This window comes from Triticum urartu, chromosome 3A (genome assembly GCF_056163025.1).
Source record: "Triticum urartu cultivar PI428250 chromosome 3A, HENAU_Tu73, whole genome shotgun sequence".
Taxonomy (NCBI): domain Eukaryota; kingdom Viridiplantae; phylum Streptophyta; class Magnoliopsida; order Poales; family Poaceae; genus Triticum; species Triticum urartu.
In genome coordinates, this window is record NC_141875.1 from 196,214,997 (window position 1) to 196,237,416 (window position 22,420).

The 22,420-nt window shown below is 46.8% G+C and overlaps 2 protein-coding genes and 1 pseudogene across 2 annotated transcripts; 2 read left to right on the top strand and 1 right to left on the bottom strand.

The window, feature by feature from the left end:
* The first annotated feature begins 7,787 nt into the window (after positions 1-7,787).
* Positions 7,788-10,946, top strand: IMPL2 (inositol monophosphatase family protein). The gene is made up of 9 exons (XM_048706907.2): positions 7,788-8,333; positions 8,820-8,898; positions 8,987-9,081; positions 9,160-9,209; positions 9,537-9,661; positions 9,760-9,826; positions 9,922-10,011; positions 10,245-10,356; positions 10,595-10,946. The coding sequence occupies exons 1-9, from the start codon at positions 7,997-7,999 to the stop codon at positions 10,663-10,665; spliced, it is 1,026 nt and encodes a 341-aa protein (XP_048562864.1). The 5' UTR covers positions 7,788-7,996; the 3' UTR covers positions 10,666-10,946.
* A 179-nt stretch (positions 10,947-11,125) lies between these two features.
* Positions 11,126-15,521, top strand: LOC125543534 (NAD(P)-binding Rossmann-fold superfamily protein). The gene is made up of 8 exons (XM_048706909.2): positions 11,126-12,391; positions 12,610-12,702; positions 13,281-13,359; positions 13,446-13,524; positions 13,818-13,857; positions 13,933-14,067; positions 14,387-14,524; positions 14,887-15,521. The coding sequence occupies exons 1-8, from the start codon at positions 12,261-12,263 to the stop codon at positions 15,146-15,148; spliced, it is 957 nt and encodes a 318-aa protein (XP_048562866.2). The 5' UTR covers positions 11,126-12,260; the 3' UTR covers positions 15,149-15,521.
* The window catches only part of LOC147979172 (uncharacterized), a 47,647-nt pseudogene continuing 40,543 nt past the window's right edge, over positions 15,317-22,420 (bottom strand).

The window sequence follows — 22,420 nt, forward strand, 5'->3', positions numbered from 1 at the left end:
ATCTTATTAGACGAATGTATTATATCTTTGACCCGGCGCACCCAATGAGTCGTAGATTCACCTTCTTCCTGCTTACAATTTGTCAGATCCACAATTGACATAGACTGCTTGCAAGTATCCTTAAAGTTCTGGATGAAACGGGCCTTTAGCTCCACCCATGAACTAATGGAGTTGGGTGGCAAACCCTTTAACCAAGAACGGGCCGTTCCATCCAACATCATGGTGAAATATTTAGCCATCGCTTCATCACTAACCTCCAGCAGCTCCATAGCCATCTCGTAACTTTCAATCCACGCCCCAGGCTGTAAATCGGCCGTATAATTCGGCACCTTCCGAGGTCCCTTGAAATCCTTGGGCAGACGTACATTACGTAGAGCCGGTACCAGACAAGGAACTCCTCCGGTTCTAGTAGCAACTCCCGCCTCAACGGAAGTCGTCGGGTAAGCCGGTGAGTTCTGTTGGGCTGCTAGCTGAGCCGCTAGCTGAGCCGCCCGCTCGTCCTCCTGACGTATCCGATCCTGAACCGGGTTATACCCGCCGGGCTGGTTCTGGCGCTGAGTGTTACTTGACAAGGCCTCTGACTCCATGTGTCTACTGTAACTCGGGCTCCGATTTTGACGAGGCGGGGCTAACCAGGGCGGAGGAGTCGAGTGAATCCTATCCCGGCTGTAGGAGTAGGTCTCTTGTTGAGCCAGGGCTGTTTGGACAAGTTCTCTGATCTTCCGGGTTTCCACCGCTGTCGGATCATCCCCATCTACTGGGAGAGCTGCCAAACGTGTTGATGCTGTGATTAAGTTCTCCATGGGGTTGGAGAAGTGACCCTGTGGTATTGGTACGTAATTGGGCGGTGCCATATTGCCGTGAGGAGGTGCCATCCCCTAAGGCTGGACTGGACCTCCCGCTCCGGATGTAATAAGCTGATTCGCACCTGGCGGGTTACTTGGGCCGGCCCCGGGTGTAGCAAAGAGATTCCGAGGATCATAATTCTGAGGTAAACAGGACTGAGTTTTCTGATGTCTCCTCCTCATTACCTCATTAGATGCGTTTAAGCTCAACGTGAGCTGCAAGGCCTCTGCCTGAAGTTGTTGCGCCCGTACGTCCAAAGCCGCCCGCTCTGCTGCTAATCTAACGTCCTCAGCTGCTAAGGTTTCCTTGACTCGGGCAATCTCGTCGCGAACCTGTGCCACCTCTGCCTCATGCTCAGATTGGTTCGCAGGGATGATTGTAACAGTTAACAAAGCCGTAAGCTATCCATGAGATCCATCAGCACCTGAGCCGGTGAGCGCACGGGGCCTCCTGCCCCGGCTGCTCCTAACCCGGACGTTATCGCCGCTGAGGCCGTAGAATTTTGGCCGGGTTGAGTACCAGCCATGAAGACTCCTGCCCAGTTTGGCGACTCTGAGAGGTCCGGAATAGTGCTGCCATCGGAACAGCCCCCCAAGCACACCATCTTGAACTTGATACAACGAATCTGTTGAGCCGGCGGATGAATCACCGTTAGAGAGGACGGCCGGCTCACCATCACCTTCAGATCCTTCAGGAAGTTCACCTCCATGGATGCAACCCACAAAGGCACGCTTCACGACGGGTTGAGCTCGGGCGGGTTTCGCACGCTGAACCGTCTCGACGAGGTCGGTGCAGCTGTCTGGCTCAGGGCCCGGCTCACCAATCCGGCCGATGAAGACGTAAATTCCGCCAAATGGGACCCGGTAGCCGTACTCAATTGAGCTGGCGTCGGGGCCCCAGCCTTCGTCGTCGATGTAGATCTGCCGCGACGACTCTTGGTCATCCGGCCAACTGCGTATCCCTTGAGCCCTTCGAAGCTGCCCTTTAAGAACTCAAATCCACCGCGCGCTGGCCCCACGGTGGGCGCCAACTGTCGTGGAATTGTCACGGCAGATGTCCTCTTGCAAGGACTTGATCGTGGAGCCATCGCAACTAGGAAGCTTAAAGGGGTTAATCGGGACAAAGGACACGCGAGCTTTATACTAGTTCAGCCCCTTACGGTGAAGGAAGGCCTACGTCTAGTTAGGTTGGAATTGCTTGAGCTTTCGATGACCAAGGAGCGAGATACGCTATGCCCGGTTCTCGATCTCTTGTTTTTTCTGTCCCTAAGCCGCCAGCGGGTCGTCCCCTTATATACACGGGTCGACGCCCTACGGCTTACAGAGTCCCGGCCGGCTCATAAACAGTGTCTGGCTCGGTGACTAGTTATTTCTACCTTACAATACAAGTCGCGCCCTCATGGCGGTTTATCACCATGGGCCCTAAATCATCTGTGGGCCTTTAGACCCTTTACTGAACCGCCATCTTCACATCTTGGTCTTGGGCTTCAGATGGGCTTCTCTTTGCGTAACCCGGCCCCTCCTGGGCGGCTTACGTAAATAATTATATCCCCAACAGTTCTTGTGCCAGAGATCAATGAAGTCTAGGATCAGCTTGGGATCCAACCGAAGAGGCACATCTGTGCCTTTGGCTCTAGCGGCCCTTTGTTGTCTGTCTCTGATGATTTCTTTCAATTCTTCATCATCAGCCTCGTCTTCACTAGACAGCACATGAAAGGCAACCTGCTTCTTGTGAGGACTTGGTCTAGTGCCTCGTCCAGCAGTGGCCTTGGTCTTCGGCAAAGTTGGGCCTATTGAGGACTGCGGAGGAGCTGAAGAACTTGCGGACGCTCCTGAAGTACTGTGAATTTCTTCGTGTACATAGGAGTGACATATTTTTACTCCCTCCATTCCCGTGCCCATCTCCTTTCAATCCTCTGAATGCGCACCTTGTGCTCATTATTTGTTTCCTTTCCATGAATTGCTTCATCAGGAGTGCAATACTGCTACCTCTTGAGTAGGCCTGGGCATTCGGTATAAACCGAAAATTCGGTTTCTACCATTCGGTATTTTTATACATTCGGTTTGCAAAGTTGAAAACCGAAAAATGCAACACAAAAGCACTAACCGAAAATTTGGTTAACCGAGTTTTTCGGTTTGGTATTCGGTTTATACCGTACGCTGGGTCTGCCATGCAAAATCAGCTGCTTGGGTACCTTAGATACATCTGCGCTCTTATATAGGCTAGCACTCCAACTCTTTTTGTGTCGCTGGCCAAGGTGGGACTAAACAAACCAGCGGGAGCTCCTCCTGCTGTTATGAATAGACTACAGTAGAGCCCTACAAGAGAAAAATAAGCCCATAACAGGTTGGGCCTTGCATGCAGGTTCGTTGGCTTGGGCCCATGCCTACTTTTTTGTCGCTGACTTGCTCTTTGCGCGCGCGATGCAGAGGCTACTACTCGTTTGGCTGTAGGTTCGTGCGCCCTGACGCATATTCGGTTTCCTTTTTAGTTAACCGAGTTAAAACCAAACCAACCGAAGTATGTTCGGTTAGTAAAGCTAAAAACCGAATTTTTCTATAGCAGCATTAAAAACTGAAATTTCGGTTTTTTCGGTATCGGTGTCGGTTCGGTCTTCAGTTTGTCGGTTTTTATGCCCACCCCTACTCTTGAGCATGCGTTGGTTTTCCCTTGAAGAGGAAAGGGTGATGCAGCAAAGTAGCGTAAGTATTTCCATCGGTTTTGAGAACCAAGGTATCAATCCAGTAGGAGACTACACGAAAATCGCCTAGTACCTGCACAAACAAACAAGAACCTCGCAACCAACACGATAAAGGGGTTGTCAATCCCTTCACGGTTACTTACGAAAGTGAGACCTGATAAAGATAATAAGATAAATATTTTTGGTATTTTTGTTGTATAGATTGGAAAATAAAGATTGCAAAATAAACGGCGACAGAAATAGCTAGTTGACGGGAGATTAATATGATGGAAAATAGACCCGGGGGCCATAGGTTTCACTAGTGGCTTCTCTCAAGATAGCATATTTTACGGTGGGTGAACAAATTACTGTCGAGCAATTGATAGAAAAGCGCATAGTTATGAGAATATCTAGGCATGATCATGAACATAGGCATAACGTCCGTGACAAGTAGACCGAAGCGATTCTGCATCTACTACTATTACTCCACACATCGACCGCTATCCAACATGCATCTAGAGTATTAAGTTCATAAGAACAGAGTAACGCATTAGGCAAGATGACATGATGTAGAGGGATAAACTCAAGCAATATGATATAAACCCCATCTTTTTATCCTCGATGGCAACAATACAATACGTGTCGTTTCCCTTTCTTTCACTAGGATCGAGCACCGCAATATTGAACCCAAAGCTAAGCACTTCTCCCATTGCAAGAAAGATCAATCTAGTAGGCCAAACCAAACTGATAATTCGAAGAGACTTGCAAAGATATCAAATCATGCATATAAGAATTCAGAGAAGAATCAAATATTGTTCATAGATAATCTTGATCATAAACCCACAATACATCGGATCTCGACAAACACACCGCAAAAAGAGTTACATCAAATAGATCTCCAAGAGAATCGAGGAGAAATTTGTATTGAGATCCAAAGAGAGAGAAGAATCGATCTAGCTAATAATTTTGGACCCAAAGGTCTGTGGTAAACTACTCACACACCAAGGTGTATGCACCCTGGATTCAGAAGGTGATTGACCATGCAATGAAGACTGGATATCTTGCCAAGGTCAGCCATAAAAGCTTCATTCCTCCCGTGCGTGATACGCTGAGAGTAATGGCAGATTTCTCTTCGGGAGAAGCTCCAGAGGCAAGTCCTGATTATCATTCTACCTTCAATGGACCCAAGCTACCTAAACGTGATCATATGCCGAACACTCAACATCCTTCACATCTTTGAAGTTAGCATGCGCACCCAACAATTGCTATTGAAGCATATGTCCGAAGATCGTCAAGAAAAAGAGCATCTGGCTGCTGAACTTAATGTTATTCACAACTGAACAAAAGTTGTGCATATGATTACAACAGAAAACAAGAAGTGCTTATGGAAGTTGCTTCGGAAATTTTTCTCCAAGAAGCAACTCAAAAATTCTCACCTCCAAGAACTCTATCAATACATTGACCAAGGGTTCGCTGAAGATTATCAAGATCGCTCCACTCCACCCTTGACAGCTCGTGAACCTACTACGAATTTACTTCGAATTCAGCTACGCAAATTACTTGACGAATCAGAAGCCACATCGCCTACTGAAAAACCTGCTGAAGCAAATCCTCTGTCTCGCAAGACTCTCAAAGCTGACCCAACTACGCCTTCTTCTTCCAAGACTCAAGTCAGTCTAGAAGGATCAGTTGCTGCTGCTGCTGAAGATGAAGATGTTCCAGACACTTCCGAATCAGAAACTTCTTCGGGCCCTTCATCAGGCGATGCCCCAGAGTGAATCACATTCACCGTTTTCTGACACTCGTGTTTTTCGTCACCTTTCTTACACTAATTGACAAAAGGGGGAGAATAACATCGAGAGTGTTGATAGATTTGCTCTGTTGGATTTGGTGTTTGCGTTTTCTCGGTACGCCATTTCTTGTGCTCTAATGTAAAACTTCTGTTATGGGTTGTACTATTAATAACCCCACCTACTGCACTATTCTCTGTTGAAGCTTATTGTTTTGCAAGTGGAATTATTAACAGAAGTTATAGATCATCGCACTTTATTCTCGTTGGATTATCTATCATCAGTGTGAATCATTACCTCGTATGATTGAAATCCTCCACACACTCGAATGAATTGCAAGGAATATCATTGTATATATATTGACCCTACATACATCCAGGGCGAGTATATTTCATCATCGAGTCAAGTAACGCAAGTTCACTCTTGTTTGATTTACATTTCAATTATCTATCTTCACTTTGATGATTATCTGTTTTGTCAACAACCGTCCAGAAAGGGGGAGATTGTTGGTGCAATGATAGACCCCTTATGTTTCGGAGTTTGTTGACATAAACAGTATGGGACTTATGCGTTTGCTAGTGCACACAAAGTAACAAGTCCTTGATGTATCGAGGAGTTTGATGCAAACGACGAAGATAATCTCCCTGCACAGCAGTGAAGGTTATCACCAAAGATAAAGCTATCAAGAGCGACCCCTAAAAATTGTTGAAGTCAAAGCAATTGGTTCGGTGCATGTCCGAAGCAAATGACTGTGTACGAGGAAGAATGAAGGTGAAGTGAAGATGTAGCATTTAGTATTTCGTTGTTCTTCTTCTTTCATTCAGTCATAGGACCATTGTACTATTAAGAGGGGTATAGTGTCTCAAAGCTTTGATTCTCTGATGCTAAACCCAAAACCTTGAAAGTTGTGAGAGAAATCTCTTTGTGCTCCGAGCAAATACTTGCCAGCAAGAGACTGTGATCTTCTTCGCTGCAAGAGATTTGTATCAGACCGAAGAGTTAGCATTACTTGTTCCTCAAGTAATGTTACCATTGCTCCAAAATCCGACTGTTGTGAACGTGTCGGTTGGCCATTGGCTGGACCTCGTGTCCAAAATGGTCATTTCTCATTTGGGAAGGCTGCGGCTATAAATAACGACCCCGCGCCGGCTTTGTCTGGCAGCTGCTCCATTTGATTTTGAGAAGATTGTTGAGCAACCCCCTCTCTGAGCGATTTGAGTTTAAAATCCATCGAGATAAAAACCCTAGAGCCAAAGAATTAGATAGTGGTTCGACATCACTGGAATCTAAGTTTAGTACGCTCCGCCTATTACTCTTGAGAGCTGCAAACTGTCTAGACGATTAGGTGTCAATTTCTTCGGAGACCAAGAGTGATTGTGGTTCTTGAAGAAGAAGTCTGTAAAGGTTTGGTGATCGCCTTCAAGTATCTACCACGAGTGATCGGCATCGGTTGACGAATCGATTGTCGAGGAGAATAGGGTGAAGAGAGTTTATCTTCCATGTTAAGTCACAGCCCCTCCAACCAGACGTAGTCCTTATGCAGAAGGACGAACTGGTTGAACAAATACCTTGTCACCATCGAGCATCTTCGGTTACCTCTGTCACTCATGTTTACTTCCGATGCATTCCATTCATGTAATTTACTTTGATGCATGCTTTAGTTTCCCTTCGATACTTCTTTGTAGTTCATCTTAGCTTGTTTATCCTTTATTCCGCTGCTGGGTTCTCAGAGATTTAAGTTTTCCGAAGAAAATTTAAAACTCCCATTGACCCCCCCTGGTAGACATACTTTGTTCCTACACCTTCAGCAGTACCTACACACAAGAGCAAATACTTGCACCCAACGCGGGCAAAAGAGTTGTCAATCCCCTTGTACTCGTTAATTGTAAGGATCAAATCTGATAGTGCCCGCTCCGCCGACGCCGCAGATGCGCACACCCGAATCCGAGGTGCACACCACCCACCACAAGAGGCAGCAGGCTGAGGAGAGGGCGGCGGCCTCGGATGTGGTCGCACAGTCTCTTGCCGCCGCCACGGGCCGCCGGCAGTGCCCGATGAAGAGGGGTGCCTCCTCGCGTGGGTCTACCGCCGATTGCTTAGATGGTGGAGGCGGACACCCGCCGGCTTCATTGGAAAAACGCCAAGGTGTTCCGGCTTGCATTGGAGCAGTCCACGTGCGAGGCAGAGGCGGCGAGAGTAGCTAAGCTTAAGAGGAAGCAGGACCACGCTGCCCGGAGGATGAAGAGCTTCATTGACCCCTCGGACGTCCCCGACGGCTCCGACTCCAACAACTCACCTCCTGCCGACGACGCCTACTTGGACACCTACAACAATTGCTCGCCCCCTGATTTTCAGGGTAGGGCCGTCCTCCTTAATCAAATTCCAACCAATCACAGCCAACGAGCCTGTAAATCCTCCGTACACCGCCCGTACGTCTAGCATTGTTGCCGCGAGGGGGATATCGACGGCCGGCAGTTGACGTTCACGTTGTCAGAAAAAAGATTGTCATCACTCATCACACCAACCTAAACGAACCTTTCCTGAAGCGGCGGTACGGCGGCGGCGCGGCCAAAACCCGCCGAATCCAGCTCGCCGCGGTGGTCGTCACCCTCCACCGCTCCCTCTCCGCGCGGCGACACCATTTAAACCTCGCCGCCTGCCGCCGCTTTTTTCCTCCCAGATGCTTCCCCCAATCTCCACCATCCCACTCACCTTTCCCCTTCCCAACCCCGCCTTCACAAAACCTAGCCTCCGTCACCACCTCCGCTCGCCCTCCCTCCTGGCAACCTTCTCCTCCGCGGCGGCGGGTCGGGCGTGTGGGATAGCGGGCCGTTGGATGGGCTCGGTTCGAGCCTCGCCCTCTGAGGCGGGGGGCTGGGCGGTGGCTGCGGCGGGTAAGGAAGGGGTGGAGATGGAGCGGCTGGTGGCGGTGGCCCAGAGCGCGGCGGATGCGGCGGGGGAGGTGCTCAGGAAGTACTTCAGGCAGCGCTTCGAGATCATCGACAAAGAGGACCACAGTTCGTGCCCTCCTCCTCTCTACTTACAGGCATTTTGAAGGGGTTGTAGCCAGGTGTTGGTTGTTGGAGTGATGATAGTTTGCTCCTCTTAATACTATTTTTTTTCTGATTCCTGTTTGCTTATAGTTGAATCGGAAAATGAAATCATCCGTTTGGGTGATACTATTGTTCTACTGTTTTTTACTCTGGTGATAGGTTGGTTAGAATGGCTCATCCTTCTGTCCTCAAAACATAGGTGGCTACAAATGCCTTGCCATAGTTTTGTCCTATGTATTATTTTTGTTTGTTGTAATAATATTTGTACATTGTTTCGGAAGAGTGAATATGTACTTGTAGAGGAAATCTGAATGTGGCTGTGAATCATGTCCAAATTGTAGAACAGTTGAGCTGGACATTTCTTTATTACTCAAATCAAAAGGTGGGATCTTGATCGGAGGCTCCATAATTGTATGTGGTCTTGAACTGGATTTACCGAATTTTTTCCAGGTCCGGTCACGATCGCTGATAGAGAAGCAGAGGAAGCAATGACGTCAGTCATACTGAAGAGCTTTCCTACTCATGCTGTGTGAGCTTGTACTCCCAATGCCGATATTCCAGCTCACTTTCAACGCACCTGCATGATAAATAATGCAACCTTTACTGGGTTCATGCAGTTTCGGCGAGGAGAACGGTTGGAGGTGTGCGGAGAAGTCTGCTGACTATGTTTGGGTATTGGATCCCATAGATGGAACAAAGAGCTTCATAACTGGTACTGAATTGTAACCGTGTGTAGGCCAACTAATTTCAGCTTAACCAACAATGATGGATGCTGATTTGTTGTTCGCAGGCAAGCCTCTTTTTGGTACGCTTATTGCGCTTCTTCACAATGGAAAGCCGGTATGCTAATTTTCTCTTTCTCATATCAGCTCTCCTTGTTTTTGTCCATTTTTTTAACTACTACCTGCAGGAAACTGTACTGGATAGCAGTCTATGATATATAGTTACTTGTACCCAGTGATTTAACTTTATTTTGTTGGTAGCGTCACTAAAGAACTACAGCTACATGATATTCGATGCAATCTGTAAAATATTTTTTTTGTTTTAATTTGAACATATCATATATATATACACTAAAGTCTCTTCTGGACATGCTGTCTATGTGTGTCATATATGTTTGACATTTATTCTATATTACTTGCCATTGACTATTCTTCTTTTATTTAGGTTATGGGCATTATTGATCAGCCAATCTTGAGAGAGAGATGGGTTGGGGTGGACGGGAAGAAAACTACCTTAAATGGACAAGAAATATCTGTCCGTCCTTGCAATGTACTGGCGCAAGCTTACTTGTAGGTATATTAAGTTTTAGTACATAGAAATAATACATGACATTGCAATGTTGAATTATTCGGCCTGTGTATAATAATCAGTGTTGTGCATGTGTCAGATATACGACGAGTCCACATCTCTTTGAAGGAGATGCTGAAGATGCATTTATTCGTGTAAGAGACAAGGTACGTACCATTCTTGTAACTACATATGGTTGGCAAACTTGCACCATCAACGCCACAACTCACATGCTTGCCGTTTTACTCGTTTGTTATGCAAGGTGAAAGTCCCATTGTATGGCTGTGATTGTTATGCTTATGCTCTCCTAGCTTCTGGTTTTGTGGATCTTGTTGTTGAATCTGGATTGAAGGTATATAACACTATCCTGGATGTATATTTTGTGAAATGGTGTTTGTTTTATTTTTAGTGGTGCTTGGAATGGACCAAATCTGAGCCTGGTAGTCAGTTTTCAGCTCAAGCTATCTTTGTATTTAAGTTGGGTTCGTTTTGTCAGTATCTCTCTTTGACCAGCCCAATATTATTCTTTCAAACGCATCGAATATACTAAAGTTATTTACTAAGATAATTTATTCTGTTGTGAAGCCATACGATTTTCTCTCGCTGGTACCGGTGATTGAAGGAGCTGGGGGCTCAATAACTGATTGGGAAGGGAACAAGCTCCACTGGCCTGTCTCTTCGGAATCTCAGCCGACAAGTATAATACTCAGTCTTCTTGATTTCACCAAATTTTGCTTCAAAATAACTTCTATTTTGCATCCCTCAGTTCTTTCTACCTTGCATCCCTCCACTTAAGAAATCGCAACACTACGTAAATATCGAGATTCAAAACTGGCACGGGGCATTTCATTCAAGCATATTTGCTGCTTCTGTTTAGCAGAAAACCAATGTTCCTGGTACCAAAGGTGTGATTCTTTCTCTTCATTTTGGTTCAGGTTTCAACGTGGTGGCAGCCGGAGATTCCCGTGTCCATGGGCAGGCCCTAGCAGCGTTGAGGTGGCGCTAGCCTGCCTGCAGCGCGAGGCGGCTCCTGTTGTTCATTTAGAAGGCTGCAACTCTTATTCATCTATCCAATAAAGCTGAGTCTGTACGCTTCCACAGTGGGTAAATCAAGTTGTTCACGGTGCACCCTTTATATACTCAATAATGTTCAGTGGTTTCTTGTGGTGTGTTATGATCAGCCGTTATGTACTCAGTTACTCAAGTCATTCGATGATCGCTGAGCGACTTGATTGCACCATGTAGTTCTTCTATGTTTTTCTTTTATCAGAGGGGTCTATAGTTCTATGTGATGCTGGCTCGGTTACTCAAAAATCTCTAAGCAGCGATTCTACCTGACTGATCTAAAACCAGCTGGATTTAGTTGCTAATTGGGGCAGAGTACGTTATCTGCATTGAGAGGAATCAGCCATCATCCAGCTGTAGATTGAGAGTGCGTTACAGTGAGCAAGTACTGTAGTAGATAAGCAAGAGCTGTAGTGACAGTAATGACATCTCTAGCTAATCCCTCAAAAGTTATATTTAGGAAGACCTTTTTTTCATTTGAGGAATTAAGCACTAGCTAGCCGATCCCTCGAACTTTTGATCCCTCGAACTATTAAGTAAGAAATTGTTAATCGAATCAGCCGTTATGTACCCAGATCAAGTGCAACAGCAACAATTCTTACTTATAACATTGAATTTAATATATATCCTATATGAAGTTATAAATTAATAAGTTATCAAAATATATCTTCAAACCCCTTCACTCGCTCCCAGGAGCACCCAGTGCTAGGGTTTCTCGTGCTTTCCGCCAACAACGCCGCTGGCCTGCCTTGTCTCATGTGGTCTTAGTGCCATAGAGGTGGTGTGGATCCTGAACCCTTGTTGGTGTGAGGGCCATGTTTTTGGATGGCTTTTGAGTTTTGTTAGGGTGCTCGAAGAGACAAGACGACGGTGGCTCTCTAAACATGAAATAAGATTCTCCCCGCCCAGTCTTCATCCCGGTGGTACTTCTAGCATCATTGGAGGGCATGTGGAGGTTTGTCTCCTGTGGATCTCGCGGTAGTCGATTGACATTTGTCTTTGGTGGATCTAGTCTTCGTTCGTCTATATTTATGTGTCTATATGTCCGGATACTTTCGATCTATGCTTCTCTTCATCGGCGACAATTGCTGTTCTAGTGCGTTGGTCCTATAGGGCCTTAACACGACAACTTTCAGACTGTCTACTACAACAAGGTTTGCCCAACTCCGATGAGGGAGAGGCAAGTCACTAGGTGGTCTACGAGACCTGGATGTAAATTTTATTTCTGTTGTTCTTTGTCCTATCTTGATTGTTGATGAATTTATCGAAACTTTTTCAAAAAAAAAATCTCCAAATAAATTTTGTATGCAAACATTTGAAAGAAAAAGCAAAAGATTCACTTTTGGTATTAAGTTTTGAGGGATCGGCTAAAAGTTTAATCTCTCGAAAAAAAGGAATTAAAAGGATAAGACGAGAATCCTAATCACCTGTTGCTGCACAGCGGAAGAACAGTCGTGGGTTTCTCTGCAGTGACGAAGGAAACACCGAAACAGAAGACAGAAATCCCAGTCCCCGCCGCCAAAGGCCCCAACCACGATGGTGCCAGGAATGGCGCCCAAGCCGGCGGCGCCGATGCCCGCGCAGCCGAAGAAGCCTCAGCACATGCTGGTGCTCGGCACCGGCTTCGTCGGCCGCCACGTCTCGGAGCGCCTCCTGTCACAGGGATGGTTAGTCCGCCGTCGCTCTCAGCCCCCTCCTCGCTCCGTTCTACCTCTTCTCTTTCTCTTTGACCGGCGGCGGCACAAATTGAGACCACTCCGTCGCCGTAGCTCCGGTTCCCCAACTCCCCTGATCGATGTTTCGAACTAGATTGGGTTCTGCCGCTGCTGTAGCCATCTCCTCCTCCCCCGAATTCGCTCCTTGATTTCTGTCTGGATGAACGCAGGCGTGTGTCCGGGACGTGCACCAGTGCCGCCAAGAAGATGGAGCTCGAGTTGCTGGGCATGACTGCTTCCGTCTTCGATGCCACAACAAGCAAGTACGGCTTATTTTCTCTGTTCTCACCCTTCTTTCAAGCACCGTTCTCTGCTGCGGAGCACTTGCCAAATGAATAATGCAATGGGCCGTCTAGCTTAAAAACATGCATGAGTCTAGCCAAAAATGGTTGTAGGCTGAAAGTCTTTGACCCACAAACGTTTCACTAGTGTTATTAGTTGAATCGCATCTGAAAAGGTGAATGAAGTCTCGTTTGTTTTCTGTTGAACATAATTTCTTTGCTGATGCAGGCCAAAATATTTGCTTAAAAATGCAGTGAAGTCAATCTTTGGAACTAATACTCCTACATTTATATACACAAATACTTCAGATATGGCAGATTGTTTAATTATTAGGGGAAGAAGGCCACTCCAAAATTTTGTGCTAGACTCCAATATATTTTCTTGAAATTTTATTATGACGATATATGATCCTTATCTCTTGTTGTTCTACCTGTGTCCCCCTGGCCCTGGGTCCTCTTACTCCTGTGTGTGGGTGCCAGTGAATTTTGCTTTCTCATACATGAATCTTTATGTCTACGGTCGATTTCCTTTTCTGATTACTTATGGCTGTCAATTCCAGCCTTGCAAATCTTCATGCTTTGCAAGATGCAACCCATTTGCTCATCTCCATTCCTCCCATCCCTGGGGTTGGTGATCCTGTACGTTGCCGATTATCTGCTGCTCAATTCAGTATGCTTCGCTTGAATGCGGTCCTGATTTGGCCTCATGGTTATCCCTTATGCAGTTGCTTTCTTCACATGCTGACCTGCAAACAACACTGACTAGTGGTAATCTTCAATGGTTATGCTACCTATCTTCAACAAGTAAGTTCAAACAATGTGTGCACCTCTAATATGAAATAGTATGTTGGTTTGGGGTGAAATTGATTGACAGCATTTCGGTAGTTTCTATTTCACTGAATTATTTAACATGTGGCAGTCAAATGAACTGCATTTAAGTGCAATAGTTTTTATTGAGGACCCTTACTTGGTTTACACACTGCATTCATGTCAATGCACTAGAATAGGAGAACATTTCTATTTCTTCACCCTTGTTAGGTACGTTAGCTCTTCCAGCTGGCTTAGATAACTGCCTTATAATTCTTATTATTTCCCAGGTGTGTATGGTGATTGTGGTGGTGCATGGGTTGATGAGGAGTAAGAAACTGAATGGTTTGTGTGTGTTTTTGCAATACATTTTTAAAAGTGCAGAAGAAACTGATGTATATGCAGTCATGTAGTGAATCCAAAGAGCGAGTCTTCCAAGTTAAGATATGCCGCTGAACAAGGATGGTTGGATCTTGTCGACGAGCTGGATCTATCAGCTTTTATACTTCGTTTGGGTGGGATATATGGGCCTGGAAGAAGGTTGAGATATGCTAATACTTCAATCCATTTTACTATTTTGATTTCTTATCAAATAATTAGTCAACTCTAGAAATGCTTGACAATTGATATGCTGATTTGGACCAATGTATTTGCACCTATGAAATGAAAGCTCGTCAGCACTTTTTTCATGACTGCTTTGGATTTTATCATAGAAACCATCAAACAATGTGATAGAGATGAATGGTTGGAAGATTTGTTCAAGAAGACTGTTTATACGTCCTGATACCGTGTCTCTGAAAGCGTCGTATGACGACTATTCTTGTTTCGTATTTGTGATGATCGTCATTTGTTGTTGCAGTGCTTTGGACACCATAGCTAAGAGAAAATCTTCTTCGCGAAGACAGAAGTTGAGGGAGTCCAAACAGTACACTGCACGTATCCATGTGGCTGACATCTATCAGGCTATCCTGGCTAGCATGAGCATCAAATCTACAAGGTTTCTGTTTTCTCTTGCTTGCATAATTCCATGGTTCTTTGCAATTGCTTGAGTCTTCACGCAATTTTCACAGACTTCATTACAGTTTACATATAGCATAGCTCAAATATGAGATTGCAACACCAAAAGTCCCCTTCGTTTGTATTTCTCTCTCGCTTTGTTCTACAAAATAGCCATATCAGTGTGATCTTTAAACATCATCACACATACTCACCGTGTGTTCAACTTCATATTTCAGTGTTACCATACATGCTGTGGTTATATTTGTTCTAGTCATGTTCTGTAAGCTTATGTTTTCAGTATAATCCAGAAAAATGACCGTACATCCGGAGACTGATAATTGGTTTCACATGCAATGCCAGGAAGATATACAATGTGGTGGATGATGACCCTGCCCCGAGATCCGAGGTCTTTGCATTTGCTCAGAGCTTGATAGAGAAAAGATACCCTGATCTCGCAGCGGATTCTGCAGGATCAAACAGCCAGGACAGGATTATAGCTGCTGAAAAACGGGTATCTAATTGTCGGTTGAAACAGGAACTGGGCGTTAGGCTTGCCCACCCATCTTACAGATCAGGGCTGCAGAGTATTCTTGATTCCTGGTTCGCCGAGGGAAATCAGTGATGTGTAGCCTGTGCAGCGAGTAGCATTTCTTTCAATCCTTTGGTTTGGATGATACTCCCTCTGTTCCTAAATACAAGTCTTTGTAGAGATTTCACTATGGACTACATACGAAGCAAAATGAATGAATCTACACCCTCAAATGCATCTATATACATCCATATGTGGTTCATAGTGAAATCTCTACAAAGACTTATATTTAGGAACGGAGGGAGTACAACGTGAACCTGTACACTATTAGCAAAAAAGAAAAGAAAAACATGAACCTGTACACGATACCGCACATTGTACCTGAGACTGAAGTAATTTACTATGATCCCAAGGAATATTTTGCCGAACGTAGTGAAAACTAAAATAAATGCAGTTGCAAGATTAATGTGCATGTTCCATATTACCCATTCATCAAGTACTATTAGATGTCCATTGAATCAGTAGATACCGGAGTCTGTTGGAGTACAAAGACGAACCCTAATGCAGGCAGCTGGCCAAATCTGAAGCCAGAAGCCAGAGAGGGAGCAATTACTTAGGGAAAATGAAAATAACCTACAGCTAGCTAGCAATTCAGGAATACATTTTAGTGATGGATTTGTAGGTTGGCGAGGTCCCTTGCAGCGCGTCTGGCCTCGTGGCGCTCCCTCCGCATAAGGACCTCCTGGCGCCAGGCGTTAACGCAGTGCAGCGAGCAGTGTTGCTCGTAATGCCAGCCCGCCCACTGGGCATGGCACTGTGCGCACGTGCCCGGCGCCCTCCTCAGCACCGGTAGCAGCAGCAGCTCGCCCTCCTCCTCCTCCTCGCCGACCAGGTCGCCGAGGTAGCCCTCCACGCGGCGGAACCACGGCTCGGAGCCCGTGCACCGGACGCAGTGCGCGCCTCCCTGCTCCTCGATACGGAGAACGACGCCGGCGAGGCACGTGCCGTTGCTGTGGTGCGGGCAGGCGGCGGCGCAGAAGACCTTCTTGCAGCCCGTGCAGTAGGAGTCTCTGGGGAGCGGCGTGGCGTAGTCCTCGGCGGCGATGGCGCGGACGACCTCGTCGGGCATCCACTGCGAGTCCCCGGGCTGGAACACCGGCCGGCCCGCGACGTCGACGGAGATGACGGCGTGAAACGGCCCACGGTGGTGATGAGAGCCGCAGCAGTGGGAGCAGAAGGCGTGGAAGCAGAACAGGCAGAAACAGTCCCTCCGGCATCCACTGCAAGTTCCTCGAACTCGAGCGGCGACAACAATGCTAGACGTACGGAGGATTTACAGGCTCGTTGGCTGTGATTGGTTGGAATTTGATTAAGGGGGACGGCCCCACCGTGAAAATCAGGGAGCGAGCAATTAGATTAGGCCACGTTGTCATCCTGTAAAGCTTTGTATGAATATCCTGTACGTGTAGTATTATTGCCCTCGCGGTATCGCAAAATTCCTCAGGTTGCAGGCTTGCACCAGCTTCATTTTCTTCTAGATTAAACAGTGAGAGCATCTACAGTCCGATCTCTCAAACCCGTCTCAAACATCCGGACCCGGTCACTGACCGGTCACGTTTTTTTGACCCAAACGGATGCCTCAAACGGGCCACAAACGTCCGGACTGACCGGCACCCCCCATATCCAGTTCAAATATGGGGTGGATATGAGGCGCCCGAGCACGCCCGCCACGCCGGACCAGGCCCATGCTGACCCACCCGACCCCACTTATATTCGTCCCCATACTCTCGCCGGAGCAAATCCTAGCCACTTCACTCCACTCCCCTCCCCTCTCCCTCTGCCACCCAAACTCGTCTCCGACATGGTGGGCAGCGGATCGGTCTCCAACTAGACCGGTTCCGTCGACTGGGGTGTCATCCTGTGTGGATTGGAGGAGGCAATGGAAGTCTGCATTGCACTCTGCCGCTCCAGGGAGGACAGCGCCCGACCGATGGACGAATCCGCCCGTCGCGACGCCATAGCTTCGGCTCACCGGGCGCTCGGGTCCTCTGGTGCTGGATCCTCGCGGTCCCGGCAGCCGGATCCTTCCCCATCACCGGTCGAGCAGACTATGAGTCCCACCGGGAATGGGCGGCCGCCATGGGAAGGATAGGATAAGGGCCGCTGAGGCCCGTATCGTGACGAAAATGGTGGCGGCTGATGCGGCGGCATGGGCGGCCGCAGAGGAGGAAGCCATCTGCGCCCGCATTGTGAAGACACGACATTGAGGGAACACACGTGCCCTCACCCGAGAGCAGAATCGGCGGTCTGTGCCATGTCCGAACTGCCACCAAAGGAGGAGAAGGACGACAACGACGGCGAGGAGCAAATCCGTCTCGATCTGTATTGTGTCTTCGGCTGGTACATCTGCGAGAACGACGGCAAGGGCATCGGGAAAGGCAAGGACAGCCATGGATGAACTCCACCATAGCCAAACATGCCAAATTTTGGTAGTCCGATGGCATGTTTAGTGTAGTGTGATGGAGTAGCCGGACGACGCGTGTGCATCGACGTAGTTGCGTGAGTTTGTATGGGTTTGAGATATGGTAATTGATAACCCACAAGTATAGGGGATCGCAACAGTTTTCGAGGGTAGAGTATTCAACCCAAATTTATTGATTCGACACAAGGGGAGCCAAAGAATATTTGCAAGTATTAGCAACTGAGTTGTCAATTCAACCACACCTGAAGATTAATTATCTACAGCAAAGTGATCAGTAGCAAAGTAGTATGATAGTTTTGATAGTAGTAGCAACAACAATAGTAACGGTAACAATGATAGCAATAATTTTGTAGCAAGTGCAATAGTAACAGAAGCAGTAGTAACTTAGCAGAAACAATATGAGAGAAATTCGTAGGCATTGGATCGGTGAATTCGTTAGATGATATTCATCATATAATAATCATAACCTAGGGCGATACGACACTAGCTTCAATTCATAAATATAATGTAGGCATGTATTCCGTAAATAGTCATACGTGCTTATGGAATGAACTTGCATGACATCTTTTGTCCTAACCTCCCACGGTAGCGGGGTCCTATTGGAATCTAAGGGATATTACGGCCTTCTTTTAATAGAGAACCGGAACAAAACATTAACACATAGTGAATATATGAACTCCTCAAACTATGGTTATCACCGGGAAGTGTCCCGACTTTTGTCACTCCGGGGTTGCTGGATCATAACACGTAGTAGATGACTATAACCTCGGATCTAGAACATAGATATAATGGTGATAGCATAAAGGGTTCAAATCTGAAATCATGGCACCCGGGCCGAAAGTGACAAGCATTAAGCATCGCAAAGTCATAACAACATCAATCTCAGAACATAATGAAGTGCATTGAATACTATGAGAAGTTTGATTTCTTATGATTGTTTTGAGATATAAAGATGGTGATATTGGAGTCATGCTAGTGAGTAATTGTATATTGTAGAAATACTTGTGTTAAAGTGTGTGATTCCCGTAGTATGCACGTATGGTGAACCATTATGTAACGAAGTTGGAGCCTAATTTATTAATTGATTGTCTTCCTTATGAGTGGTGGTCGAAGACGAGCGATGATCTTTTCCTACCAATCTATCCCCCTAGGAGCATGCGCGCAGTACTTTATTTCAATGACTAATAGATTTTTGCAATAAGTATGTGAGTTCTTTATGACTAATGTTGAGTCCATGGATTATACGCACTCTCATCTTTCCACCATTGCTAGCCTCTCTAGTACCGCGCAACTTTTGCTGGTGCATTACACCCACCATTACCCTTCCTCAAAACAGCCACCATATATACCTACCTATTATGGTATTTTCATAGTCATTTCAAGATATATTGCCATTCAACTTTCCACCGTACCGTTTATTATGACACGCTTCATCATTGTCATATTGCTTTGCATGATCATGTAGTTAACATTGTATTTGTGGCAAAGCCACCATTCATTTTTTTCTATACATGTGACTCTTGAGTCATTACACATCCCGGTACACCACCGGAGGCATTCATATAGAGTCATATTTTGTTCTAAGTATCGAGTTGTAATTCTTGAGTTGTAAGTAAATAAAAGTGTGATGATCTTCATTATTAGAGCATTGCCCCATGTGACGAAAAATAAAAGAGGCCAAAGAAGCCAACAACAAAAAAAGGTCCAAAGAAGCCAAACAAAAAAAGAGAAAAGAGAGAAGGGGCAATGTTACTATTCTTTTTCCACACTTGAGCTTCAAAGTAGCACCATGATCTTCATGATAGAGAGTCTCTTATGTTATCACTTTCATATACTAGTGGGAATTTTTCATTATAGAATTTGGCTTGTATATTTGTGATAGTCTGGCTTATTAGGGATGATAGACTACTCATATCAATAAGGAATTCCTTCTTTTCCGGGAGCCCATTCAAAAAGTAAGCGTGTTCAGCTTGGAGCAATTTCAGGATGGGTGACCGACCGGGAAGTTGCTCCCGGGTGTGATCGAGTGAGGACAAAGTGCGCAGAAAAGATTAGTATTGATCTGTGAGGTCAGTCTAGATCCCACCAGGAGTAACTACCACCGGCGGGTGTGTCCGGGGCGTTACAATATTCCAATGATGGGCTTCCTCAAATTGCCCTAGGTCTTCATGAGTAGGCTGTTGGGGAATGCAGTATTTCAAAAACTTTAACTACGATCACGCAAGATCTATCTAGGAGATGCATAACAACGAGAGGGGAGAGTGTGTCTATGTACCTGTTGGAAATATGCCCTAGAGGCAATAATAAAATGGTTATTATTATATTTCCTTGTTCATGATAATTTTCTATTGTTCATGCTATAATTGTGTTATCCGGAAATCGTAATACATGTGTGAATACATAGACCACAACATGTCCCTAGTGAGCCTCTAGTTGACTAGCTCGTTGATCAATAGATGGTTACGGTTTCCTGACCATGGACATTGGATGTCGTTGATAATGGGATCACATCATTAGGAGAATGATGTGATGGACAAGACCCAATCCTAAGCCTAGCACAAGTTCGTGTAGTTCATATGCTAAAACTTTTCTAATGTCAAGTATCTCTTCCTTAGACCATGAGATTGTGCAACTCCCGGATACCATAGGAATGCTTTGGGTGTGCCAAACGTCACAACGTAACTGGGTGGCTATAAAGGTGCACTACGGGTATCTCCAAAAGTATCTGTTGGGTTGGCACGAATCGAGACTGGGATTTGTCACTCCGTATGACGGAGAGGTATCTCTGGGCCAACTCGGTAAGACATCATCGTAATGAGCTCAATGTGACTAAGGGGTTGGTCACAGGATGATGTGTTACAGAACGAGTAAAGAGACTTGCCGTAACGAGATTGAACAAGGTATCGGTATACCAACGATCGAATCTCAGGCAAGTGTTATACCGGTAGACAAAGGGAATCATATACAGGATTGATTGAATCCTTGACATCGTGGTTCATCCGATGATATCATTGTGGAAACATGTGGGAGCCAACATGGGTATCCAGATCCCGCTGTTGGTTATTGGCCGGAGAGATGTCTCAGTCATGTCTGCATAGTTCCCGAACCCATAGGGTCTACACACTTAAGGTTCGGTGACGCTAGAGTTGTAATGGGAATTGTATGTGGTTATCGAAAGTTGTTCGGAGTCCCAGATGAGATCCCGGACGTCATGAGGAGTTCCGGAATGGTCCGGAGGTGAAGATTTATATATGGGAAGTCCAGTTTCAGTCACCGGAAAGGTTTCGAGGTTTATCAGTATTGTACCGGGACCACCGAAGGGGTTCTGGGGGTCCACCGGGAGGGTCCACCTGCCCCGAAGGACCTAATGGGCTGTAGTTAGGTGGGAACCAGCCCCTTAGTGGGCTGGTGCGCCCCCAAGGGCCCAAGGTGCCTAGGGTTGGAAACCCTAGGGGGCCGCTGCCCCCCTAGTTGGAAACCCTAAGGGGGCCGCCGCCCCAAGGGCCGCCACCCCCCTCTAGATGGATCTAGGGGGCTGGGCCCCTTTCCCCTTCCCCCTATAAATAGTGGGGGGTGGGAGGGCAACCACACCCCTTCTCCTGGCGCAGCCCTCCCTGAGGGAGTCCTGGATTAGGGGGTGTCCGGATGGCCGGACTATATCTTCAGCCGGACTCCTGGACTATGAAGATACAAGATTGAAGACTTCGTCCCGTGTTCGGAAGGGACTTTCCTTGGCGTGGAAGGCAAGCTTGGCGATACGGATATGCAGATCTCCTACCATTGTAACCGACTTTGTGTAACCCTAACCCTCTCCGGTGTCTATATAAACCGGAGGGTTTTAGTCTGTAGGACAACATATAGAACAACAATCATACCATAGGCTAGCTTCTAGGGTTTAGCCTCTCCGATCTCGTGGTAGATCTACTCTTGTACTACCCGTATCATCAATATTAATCAAGCAGGACGTAGGGTTTTACCTCCATCAAGAGGGCCCGAACCTGGGTAAAACTTCGTGTCCCTTGCCTCCTGTTACCATCCGGCCTAGACGCATAGTTCGGGACCCCCTACCCGAGATCCGCCAGTTTTGACACCGACATTGGTGCTTTCATTGAGAGTTCCTCTGTGTCGTCGCCGTTAGGCTTGATGGCTCCTATGATCATCAATAGCAATGCAGTCCAGGGTGAGACCTTCCTCCCCGGTCAGATCTTCGTCTTCGGCGGCTTCGCACTGCGGGCCAATTCACTTGGCCATCTGGAGCAGATCGAAAGCTATGCCCCTGGCCGTCAGGTCAGATTTGGAAGTTTAAACTACACGTCTGACATCCGCGGGGACTTGATCCTCGACAGATTCGAGCCACTGCCGAGCGCGCCGCACTGTCACGACGAGCATGATCTAGCTCTGCCGCCGAACAGTGCCCTGGAGGCCGCACCCGCATCGGCTTCGACCCTTAATTCGGAGCCAACTGCGCCGATCGAGGATGGGTGGTTGGACGCCGCCTCGGGGGCTGCGATCCCAATGGCGATCGAGCCGAACACCAGCCCTGCACTCCGGGAGACTCGTGACTCCAAGGAGCCGGACTCCTCTCCAGACTCCGAACCCCTCCGCGCCCCTGCCGATCGAATCTGATTGGGCGCCGATCATGGAGTTTACTGCCGCGGACATCTTTCAGCACTCGCCTTTCAGCGATATTCTGAAGACAATAAAGTCTCTCTCTTTATCAGGAGAGCCCTGGCCGGACTACAGTCAGTAAGGTTGGGATACGGACGATGAAGAAATTCAAAGCCCACCCACCACCCACTTTGTAGCCACTGTCGATGATTTAACCGACATGCTCGACTTCGACTTTGAAGACATCGACGGTATGGACGCCGATGCAGGAGACG

What these genes read in the sequence shown, in the direction of transcription:
- IMPL2 (XM_048706907.2), top strand. Translation starts at nt 7,997, where the DNA reads ATGCTTCCCCCAATCTCCACCATCCCACTCACCTTTCCCCTTCCCAAC. An exon ending in AGCTTTCCTACTCATGCTGT is followed by an intron (nt 8,899 to 8,986) that starts GTGAGCTTGTAC and finishes GGGTTCATGCAG; the next exon opens with TTTCGGCGAGGAGAACGGTT. An exon ending in TTCTTCACAATGGAAAGCCG is followed by an intron (nt 9,210 to 9,536) that starts GTATGCTAATTT and finishes TCTTTTATTTAG; the next exon opens with GTTATGGGCATTATTGATCA.
- LOC125543534 (XM_048706909.2), top strand. Translation starts at nt 12,261, where the DNA reads ATGGTGCCAGGAATGGCGCCCAAGCCGGCGGCGCCGATGCCCGCGCAG. An exon ending in ATGCTACCTATCTTCAACAA is followed by an intron (nt 13,525 to 13,817) that starts GTAAGTTCAAAC and finishes ATTATTTCCCAG; the next exon opens with GTGTGTATGGTGATTGTGGT. An exon ending in ATATATGGGCCTGGAAGAAG is followed by an intron (nt 14,068 to 14,386) that starts GTTGAGATATGC and finishes TTGTTGTTGCAG; the next exon opens with TGCTTTGGACACCATAGCTA.